Source organism: Magallana gigas, chromosome 9, assembly GCF_963853765.1.
Source record: "Magallana gigas chromosome 9, xbMagGiga1.1, whole genome shotgun sequence".
Classification (NCBI taxonomy): domain Eukaryota; kingdom Metazoa; phylum Mollusca; class Bivalvia; order Ostreida; family Ostreidae; genus Magallana; species Magallana gigas.
The window spans coordinates 15,735,959-15,747,488 of NC_088861.1; the positions used below are offsets into that span (position 1 = coordinate 15,735,959).

At 30.5% G+C, this 11,530-nt stretch overlaps 1 protein-coding gene across 1 annotated transcript; it reads left to right on the forward strand.

Moving 5' to 3' along the window:
- Positions 1 to 1,469: 1,469 nt before the first annotated feature.
- On the forward strand, positions 1,470 to 11,530 carry LOC105323724 (uncharacterized). Its single transcript, XM_034478162.2, has 5 exons — positions 1,470 to 1,586; positions 6,518 to 6,535; positions 7,491 to 7,634; positions 8,437 to 8,509; positions 10,808 to 11,530. Exons 1-5 carry the CDS (start codon positions 1,541 to 1,543, stop codon positions 11,064 to 11,066), a joined length of 540 nt encoding a protein of 179 aa, XP_034334053.2. The 5' UTR covers positions 1,470 to 1,540; the 3' UTR covers positions 11,067 to 11,530.

The window sequence follows — 11,530 nt, forward strand, 5'->3', positions numbered from 1 at the left end:
ATTTAAGGCATATGTCGAGTAGATGTATGGTCATCGAGAGGAGGGGTGCCACAAGTGATACAGCAGTCTTGTAGCACGTGAAAATAATTTGTTTATTATGGTTAAATCTGGTCGCACGCCAGAATGTAAAAGTGACAGTATTGCTTTAAAAAAACGGACCCTATTGGAATGCAAAAAAAAAAATATCCGTAAATATAAAAATATATTACTATGTTCTATGTTTCAAATTCCTTTGAACCACAAGTTTATCTTTTATAACATCCTTATGAGGTTGGCACCTAAAATGCTAGTAATGACAATCATAAAAAAACATCATTAATATAAAAATGGGGACCTAAGATGTTCATGTTCATTTATTTTATTTGTGACCTACGTCACATGCCTTTTTTTTAGGGCGGGGGGGGGGGGGGAGAGATATTGGGCCCCAAACAGAAATGATTTTTTTCCTGAAGTTATTGCTAAAATTTGGCATGAAAATTGATATTTTGAAGAAAACAAACAAATATTTATAGTCTGAACGGTTATTAGGTATGATTTCAATACAGTATGAAGTTGGTCACATGTAGAGACTAAAAAAGTTATATCCAAATCCAAATTTTAAAAACCTTGCTTTACTGATGGCTGAATCATGCAAGTGCATAATGAATACAACAGCAAATGTAAAGATTGTTTCAAAATTTCGGAGCAATCAAATTAAAATTCAAATAAAATAAAGAATAGTAATGCCATCTTTCCAAATGTTTGCATACAAACAGACATACATTTAATGTATCATGTAAATGTTAAGTAGGTAGGGGTCATATCTCGAAAAAATGAGTTGTGACATGAAATAAGATATTTTTAGGCAAAAATTGGAGTTAATTTTTCTTGACTTTTATGAAATATAAGCTCAATATGCTAAAATATATCGATAGAATTATCAAAATATTGTTCAAAAATGTTTTTAGGACAACATCAATATATCATTAGACAAACTATCTGTAAAAAGTTGGAACACTTTGAACCTTATCCTGTAGTAAATAGGTCGTGAAATGTTGAAATGGGTACAAGAAACCAAATATTACATCGTATTGTCCGCATCAGGGATTGCTTACATCAGTGATTTTTTTGTACTGTAATTGATTGAAATAAGCATTAAAAAGACATTTCATCATTTTTTTTTAAATTTAGCTTGTGCATATGTAGATCTTCATACTAGCCTTGAATTTTATTTATAGATAGGGGAACCTAGATGTAAACAAAAATACTTCACAAGTCTTATTTACATAACAAAGAATTACATTCTGCATTTCACCAGTCCTATCACAGAACATTGATAACCATTGACGTTTGCTGACCATAGCCTTACGTTTAGCTATGCAAAAAAAAAAATCAAAACTTCGAAAATTTAATTTTGAACCACCCCCCCCCCCAACACACACACACCCTGTCCCTTTAAAAAAACATGATTATAGGTGATATTTTTATATTTAAAAAACCGGTTTCTCGATTTACAAAATAAACTTCTGGGTAACCCCAGTAAAGAGGAAGTAGGGCAAACATGTTTTTCGTTATTGTGGTTGTTTTGCTGTTTGCTAGGATAAAAGGTAAGATGTTGAAGTTTTTGCCTAATTAAACTAGCCTAATGTTGGCTTTCTCTTGTTAGATAATTTTAGACCTCTTCCTGGGGTTTTTTCATTGAAGTTTAACAATAATAATAATACTTTCTCAGTACATAACAGTTTCTTTGAATGTGACGAACTCTACGTAACATGTAATTGTAAATTAAAAATGTAAACAGGATCATCGTGCAAAGAAATATGATAATAAAACAGTTTTAGCGCTGTGAGGTTTATTTGCAACGATTTATAACCGATATCTAAAAAGTAGAAATGACAATTTTGCTTGGTTGGCTAAGTCGATTAAACGGATTGAGCCATTAGTCGAGCGATAATCACGTACTCGTAAATTTATTTGAAACTTTCTGTCCTTTTCAAATCAAATATTGCTACTGTTACGTACAACTTAACTTAAACTCATAAATATTTTTGAAAAATTATGAAATAACACTAAGGTTAAAATGTTTTTATTTGAAATAAATTTATAAGTATTTTATCTTAATATCTGTCAGCTTATGTCTTACCTTTTCCTTTTTCTTGGGACACAGAATTGAGCTCCATATCATCTTAGCTAAATAAAATGTGACCTGTTTTATGTTAGTCATTGTCCCGTGGAAATCAACAATTCAAGTCAATGGTTATAAAAACAAACGCCTCAGGATGATTACAGATATGATTAAAGTTTTGATTAATACGTACATTTACATTTATAATTCAATAAATAACTGATTATAAGAACAACAAATTGATCTCAAGTACATGTTTGCAGAATACTTCTATTCAAAACATTAAAAAATGATCTACAAAATCAAAAGAGATCAATTTTTAGCTACTTAAAAATATACCAGGGACTCTCGTTCGATGAAACATATTGAAATTCAATTGAAGTCGAGTGAAATAAATTTACATAAGACACGTTGTTGAGCTTTCGTAAGCCCCCCGCCCATATGAGAAGATATCATAGCAACTTCCTACACAAAATTTCGTAAGCATAATTAAACTAAACGCAGTTGTCAAACTACTGTTGAAATAAACTACAATCGGAGTGCACAATGCCACTTGTTTCTAAATCTTGATGTATTCTCAACACAAACATGTATTTTGAGTAAAGAATTTTAAATTGTTATTTATTCAGAGCAGTAAAGTTAACGTATGAAGCATTGAAGAGAATAAATGTAAAGTCACAGGATTTCCCCTGAGATCGGTCTCGCAAATAGATACATTGTGTTAAAGAACAGCATACCTGTGGTTTTTTAAATTTGAATTTAAATGGTTGAAATTCTTTGATATAAAAGTTATAAATCTGCGTTTGGGAAATAAATTTCTGTTTGATGTAATATGACACCTTAAACCTCTCGACAGGGCCGAGATAGCTAAACAAATACGTGTAGCACAAAGACGCGACTTTTAAAGCATCGCACATTGAACAAACATATAACAAGTGTTTTATCAGTAGATGTTATCGCTTTACAAAGCATGTTAAATATGAAATATCAGTTATGCTATAATTATTTTAGATTTTCTTGAACTACGGCTTTATAAAAATTGTCGAAAATCTGTATTGTAAAATACTAAAATCGAGTTCATATACATTGCCAGTTATGAATGAATTTAACATAGAAATTTGCACTTTTTAGTAGAGACTTTTTTAACTTATTAATGATAGCAAATTATTTTCTTGCTTTAATAATTTGTGTCTATTCCCATACATTTTTCTTTATAAATCTATTTGTTTGAAGTTCATGAATAAAAAGTAACGCTCAGAAGATGATTTGTTTTCAGGGTATTAAGGTATCCGATCCATATTACAACCAAATTTTTCCAACCTTGAATGTTCATCATGTATTTAATACTTTGATATTCATTTAAAACATTTTAGAGTAGAAAAAGATTTACCGAGAGAAATTTTCAAAAATATTATTAACTAAGTAGTAATTAATTAATGAAGATTGCATTAAGGTCTATGGAGACAAGAACATTTTTTAAGATAAAAAAGTAATCACTAGGAATATCAAAAAATGCTTTGGTGGAAAGATGTATTTTATCAATAGAAATACAAAAACTATTGAAAATAAATTTTATACCGTGTAGACTTTTTTAGAATTAATTTTTATAGAATAAACGCAAAGGGGGACAACTCTTCAAAAAAAGGAAAAGGTCATTAATTAGGACACATTCCACACCTACATATTGATACTTAAATAGGAGCATTATGTTCAAGTATACTGAGTGTTACACCCATACATATCTGTTATGCACCCAGATTCATTGAATCTGAGGCTATTATGGATCGGATACCTTAAAAGTAAATCTCAAACAACTACATTAAAAAAAATCACGTGGAATTAACAATTGAAATCAGATCCTGGATCGAGGATCTGATTTTACTCAGATTCCAAGTATATACTCATTCAACAAATTAACAATTTCGTGAAAACGAGACCTAAATATAAATAGCGTTACCTAAATTAAGGTTCCTCGACACACCAAAATTTTATTTTATGGATCGATAGAGAATTTTTTTTGAAACATGATTCCACAAAACAGAGATCAATATCGGCTTTCAGTTATTTAATACGTATTTTTTTGTATTTTTTCAGTGAAATAGGAAAAACTGTTCTGCGGACAAACATAATATATTAGAGCTTAAAACTTGTTGTCAATTAATGTGTAATATAATTATAAATAAATTCATGCCAAAGATCGTTTGGTCAAGTGTTTAATTTTTTAATTAAAAAAATATTTCTGAAAATCAAAATTGTAATTCTTTAATATCTTTTTAATCTATGGATAAAATTTTAAAAATAACATATAGTCACATAAACTATTTACTAAACAATGATATTTTACAAAGAAATTGAAATGAAAATGCGAATTTTGGAAAAATTGCTATTTATCAAATTTGAACCGATCCCGATTGAAAAAAACCTGATCCCGATCAGAATTATTTTAAAATTGAAATTTTACAAATAAACTGCAGTTTTTTTCTAAGTAATTGATATAAATTATGAAGTTAGTAAATGACGAAACCTTTTTACAGCTAAACAACCTGAAATTTTTGCAAAATTCTGATTCATTCTAACTTTATGTGATTTCGTTCGGGATCAGTTTAATTACAATCGGGATCGGTTCGATTATAAAATTTTCCATTTATACTTTAATTTCACTATTTGGTTACAATTTCTTGTTGAAATATGATTGTACAGCAATTGTTAAATGCGAGTAACAGTTTATCTGCAGTTTTTATCCATAGATTTAAAAAATATATACAATCCTGTTTTTCATTTACAAAAATATTTCAAAGTTTATCTGGCCGTTTTTGATATGTATTTATAGATAATTGTATTGTGCATTAATTGATAACAAATTTTTAGCTCTAACATATCTTGTTCGCAGCTAAAATGATGTTTCCGGTTTCTATAAAAACAATACAAAAAAATTCATATAAAATAATCAGTCATTTTTGAATAATCATTTCTCAAAGAGAATTCTTCATCGATCCATCAAATAATGCATTGGTGTGTCGAGCCACCTTAAAGTTGAGCAAATTTTCCAACATATCTTTAATCTGCGAACCAATCAAGAAAATCATACATGTTTTCTAAAACGACACACTGGCCACTTTGCAATAAAGTTATTCAATGTATAACGGCCATATCTTATAATTAATAAGTCACTGATCAGATACTTTTTCTCATGATAGCATTGCAGGCGTACTCAAATAAAAATAGTTCACGAAACGAATATATAAAGTTTGGATTATTGTCAAATCAAATACACCTCAAATTTAACATTTAGATATTGTAAAAAGTAATTTGGAAATCGTACAAATTGTTTGGTGAATACATGCATAAACTCCTTTCGTCTAGGGAGGATGACTCTTCTAAACATTTAAGGTTAAAAAAAATTGGCGTGCTTTTTAAATGTTATCAGTCACGTAAATTTGGTTCATTTCCCTAGATACATACTTTACTAGTTAAAAAATATTCAGAATTGTTCATTATTTTTATCTGTGATAAAAAAGCATTAATATTTTCAATGAATCTCACATAAATAAGAATAGATATGGGCTACCCCTTATCCAAGATATTCGACTTTTAAATTACTTGAATATGTACTGTGCTTAGTCGATCGCTGTTAAAATCAAAGTGAAAATCACTGAACTTGTTAAAAAAAATATAGTTCTAGAAAATATTGCCACCAGTCTTGCGTCACTAGCAAACAGTGCACACGTTACATATCCATTCCGTCATTAGCAAAAAGAAAAGAGAAATACACAATAGTAATCAAGATATTATGTGATAACTAACGAACAATTATCATGAAAGTAGTTTAATTATTGTAATAATATAAGCAATATTTACTAATGAAAAATTGTCAATCGAAGAATGACCTATATTTTCGTGAAAAAGACTGAGCTAGAGGCAGATAGCGTAGGATCATGAATACTTCACGTTTTTATTTCTTTGAAAAGAATGATTTATTTAAAACAATTTTACGTTAATTTTGTTTTCTTTCACGCATAAAATATACATTGATATCCTAAAAATTTGTTATAATGTTGTATCTGCTGATGATGAATGGTACTATATTTTTCAGCGCAACTGTGTAAAGAGTACTTGAGTTTAGTAATATATCTTGAATAGATAGTAAGCACTGATTGAATATATTAAAAATCTCCATTCACCACAGAGTCAATCTTTAAAATGCATGCCTATATGTTAAACCGATAAGATAATATAAACATCAAGAGTGTGATTCGAAAGAATTGCAAAAGTCTTAATTTGACGTCATTGATAAAATTGTAATACTTAAGAGTTTTATTTTTCGAAGTATGCCATCATACAAAGTAGATTTTTAAAGTAAGTATTTGTATTGCTAGTTTATATATTTTGATTTAATTTTTTTTTATTTTGCAGGGGAGTGCACTACAGACGGTAAGAAGTAGATTCTTTTAATACATTTAATATATAACACATTTGATTAATAATAATGAAAAATGTTCTGATGGATATTGTGCCACAAATATTCTACTAAGAAACAATGTTTTAAGACGTCGACAACATTATGGCTAAAAGGGGCATCATGCATAGGATGTTTGATGCATGTAATCATTCAAACATTAATAAAAAAAAATCTCTTCTTCAAGCAGTGTATCAAATCAAAACCCGAATTATAGCATCAATGCAACTTCATTGTAAAGATGTTTTAAACTAGTAAATGCATTCAACATTCCCAAGAGCAACCAGAGTCCGAGGCTATATTACATGTACAGATGTATATTCAACAATATTTCTGAAGTTTTTCCTCCCAGACTGTTAAGTTGACGTCTTTGGTAAATTAAAGTTTGTTTATTATTACTTTATCGCTTTTTCGCTTTTCGCAATATTTTCAGCTGCACCTCGTTTACATGATAAATTTAACCTATTTATATTTTTCGGCAGAACTTGAAACAATCTAACCTTGCAATACAGTTGGAGCTATACTAACGTGTTGAAATTCTAAAAATGACATAAACAGAGACAGTACATTGTATATAAATGAAAAAAGATATTCATATATATCAAACTTTTACACGTATACTTATTTATCGAGTTACATAATTACATGCATACATGCAACAGCGATATCAATATTCACTTTGAAAAATGTTATGAAATAAACTTTTGATCATGAGTAATTTGCTTTTTGTCAAACATTTTAAAAATACTAGAAAATTGATTCTGCATGCTTATTGTGTTTAATGAAGTGTATATAATAGCCAAAATCAAACAATGTCGTTTCAAAAGTATCATATCACCATTGTTAAAGATACAATACTCAGATGAAAATTATCAAATAATGTCAGTTTAGTTAATTCAATTTTGACTATAACAAACACCTGTGTTTTAGATGGAAACGGTGGAATCGTCAGTATACCATGTGGTGAAACATCAGACACTACCATGCCATCCTCTACCAAGAAGTCGGGATCAAGTCAATTAATTTTCAATGTTAATGATTCTTCAGCTGCGAATGATCCAGACAACATTAAATGTAAATATCTGTTTTTCATGTAACTAATAATCAATGCAGGCACATTTTTAAATAAAAATATTTGTAGATCATGCAAACAAAAGAAACCTTTTCTTGTTAAGTCACAAAATTTTATTACATCATTTTTAATTGAACTTTTACAATCCATTTATTTTTAGGTCACCATAGTCAGTCAGGTGACCTATTTTTATCAGCCTTTGTCCGTTTTATATTCTGACTTCTAAACCAATTATTACAATTTTTGTTTGAAGCATATTTTCGAGAGAATGCATCTAAATTGTACAATTCATTACTTAATCACTCTCGGGTCATCAATTCATGGGCAGGACAGACTATAATAAACGTCAAATTTTCGAAAATCTTCTTACTTCCATACATGTGGGGAAAAACTAAATGCATACTTATAATGCCCATGAAGTCCTCTACCAAAATTGTGAAATTTATGTTCACTTGGTCCTAGGGCGGGAACGATATGGCCATCAAGTGTGAAAGTATTAAATTAAAAAAATCTTCTCTACTCCCTATATATTTTTGAAAAACTAAGGTATGGCTATGAAACACTCTAGCTAATTTGTATAATTCATTACACTTGGACCAGGGGTTTTGACCAATAATGCAGCATACTAAAAATATAAAAATTTTACATACTTTCTTATGTACTTTTACTGCTGTTGGAGATAAACGAAATGCATTCAATTGTTTATAATGTCCATAATGTCCTCTTCTGAAATAATGACATTCCGTGCCCAAATATTAAAAATATTACTAAGGATATATGTAGTACATTTTGGCCTTATTTCAGATATTATTGCAGGAGGCATCGTTGGAGCTGGAATACTAGTGGTGATTGCCTGCATATTCATGATTGCTAGGAGGTATGTAGTTCAGCAAATATTCCCAAGCTGTGGGAATAAATATCTTCAATAAGAAGAATTTTTAAAGGTAACATGTTCATGATGTTATGAAATCGCTCCAACTTTTGTATTTGATCACTTTAAGAAACAGAGGGACGTAACGGTATTGATATTTGTATTTCACCGCGTACATGCATAGCCTAATACATGGTGATGTGGGAGAGTGAACGTTGTGGAAAGGAATTTGAAAGCGACAATTGCATCGGAAAAAATTAAAAGTTGACATTGCTAGAGGTAATGCGAGCAAGCTCACAAATAATAACCCCCACTAAGAAAATATAATAATTCAAGCATTTCTCTATTGGAAAGTAATGTATGCATCATTTTTCTTGCAGTGAACTTGAACTTGCAAAAATGACCAAAACTCATGATCAGGACAAATTTACAGATTTAATTAATTTCTCAATTAGTTTAATTACATATATGTAAATTTAATTATTTTCCTCTAATTATTTTCCATTCCATTACAAGATATGACATTGACAGGCAGTATGCATTTTTTTAAACACTTGAACAACTTAACCTTTGTCAAGTTCTTGACACACCCCAGGTCATAAACAATTTTTTAACTGAATTGGGAATGCCAAATGTTTCTCCATAAGGAAGGCATAGACCGGACACAAATTATAAACTTTTTCTTTCCAATGACCTTAAACTTTTTCAAATGACCTACCGTCAAAATCATGACATACCGTAAAGTCATTTTGTGAAGAACTTCCAATTTTTTTTCCATAAAAAAGATGTAGTCCGGACATAATTGCACAGACAGACGGACGAACAAGGTGATTCCTATATACATCTACCGATTAAGATAAATATTATGTTGTAGCCTGTCCCAAGGTCTTATAGTGTAACATTAGGACGATTTTATTAGATATGCACATATATGTACGTGTAAATGAAATACTTATGAACATGATAAAAGATAAAATATTCTAAATACATGTATCTTTATTGACACATTATCATTATTTACTCGGAAAATTCACAAGAACGAATACTTATTGTGTACGTAGATTTTAAATGTGAATTGTTGACACTTGGGTCATTTGGGAAAACTTCGTAATTTGTTAAATGATATCATCGGTACTTTTAATGTCTGCTGCAATGCAACATCCCCGTAAACATATCTTTTAGCCGAGTATTCAAACCGTAAAGCTAAGGGGGCGTTTGAAACAGAAATCTTGAACTATTTCTCACTTTTGAAAGATCATCGTTTGAGTCTTAAGGTATTTATAAATTTAAATTGATATTGGGTAATTCAGCAAACTGTGAATCGAGGATGACTTGCAATTGAATTATAGTATAGATAATTGTACCATGGGACACAGTGATATTCTGACTTTGTTATCAGTTTCCTACCTTGAAGTTCAATCTTTTGATACCTACTGCATATGTAAATGTCTCTAATAGTGTTCAAGGTAAAAAAATCAATGTCTTTGTTTAGGGTGGATAACAGAGAAACTTTAACGACACGACTTTTTTACATGCGGAAAGGTGAACGTTATGTTGTGTCACTAGGAACAGTGGTTTTTATATATATATTTTTTTTATTCTTCGCAAAATCTTCAAAACAAAAAAGACAGCTATCCTTAGCCTGGAGTGCGAAATCATTGTTCTTAAAGATACATTGTAAGCAACACTACTCTTAAGACGGAGATTATCTGTGAAGGTTTCGTGCACCTAAGTGTCACCGTTTGAGAGGAGTAGCATTGGGGTTTTATAGCAATTTTTGGGGTTTAATAAAAGCAAACTTAGGTCATTGGAAAATAATTTATGGCCTTTACTGGAGGAGACCTGCTAGGACCTTCAAATTCGGCCTTGAAACTTTGTAGAGGAGCTCTGCATACTCTTCACCTTAAAGCTCTGTTAATGTAAACTTTGAGCCAAATATGACTTATGGGATAGTAAATAAATTGCTCTGAAAAATTTCTTTGGTAGTCTTATATGATATTGACCTCTGACCTAGATTTATTTAGGTCACTACACACTCTTTTTCAAAATCAAGCACTCTGTGGGTAAAGATTGAGCGAGATAATTCTGTTCTGACCTTAACCTTAGACCTAGAATCTTGGTTCAAGGTCACTGCACATCCTTTGCTAACGGCACTCTGTAGCATAACCATCGCTTAAAAGCGGTCACAAAATTTGATATAAAATCGGACCAAGCACCTTTAAGAAACTAATTAAACTTATTCATATTTCACTTATTTTTTCTTTTGTATATAATGATCATTTATTGTTGATTTTTTTTAACAAGAAAAGGCTGGCAACATGATAAACATAAAAAGGCGGACAACAATAGGGAAAGGAGGGACTCTCGGGAATCAAATGAAACCGAACTAACGACCGTTCCTCAACCCGACAAGTCGGGGTTTACTGCAGTGGAAATAAGGAATCTAGGGTTTCCATCGACTGAACCTGAACCCATTCCAAAAGCTTCAAGTTTACTACAGGGACCAAACAGATGCAACGCACCAGCATCGAAAAAGTATAATAAAAACATTGGTTCGTTGTAATATATAGAATGACCACAAGGACGATAAAGATTACGTACTTCACTGATTGGAATTCCTGTTGAACCACATGCTGCATTTACAAGATATTGAACAACATGTATATATCTTTGTTTTTGCTAGCTTCTATTTGTCAGGTAACTGCTATGAGCACTGTACTTTGTTTATTTCCTACAAGTGAAAACCCAACAGTATACATATGTATAATGGTACTTCTGTTTAAAAACAATGTATATAATTTGTAGTCTTTCTGACACATACTGTTTTTCACACGTCCATCCGTTGGTCAGCCCTGTTTTGTGTAAAAGAAAACTACAAATTTACAGCTGTTTATTACACAATGGCTATATGTGCATAATATTACTGGAAAATTCCTTTTCAAAAATATTTTTATTGGAATTTTGACCTTTTTGAATTTATAATTTCGGCCATACATTGAATATAAAAATAAACACATCTGCACAGAA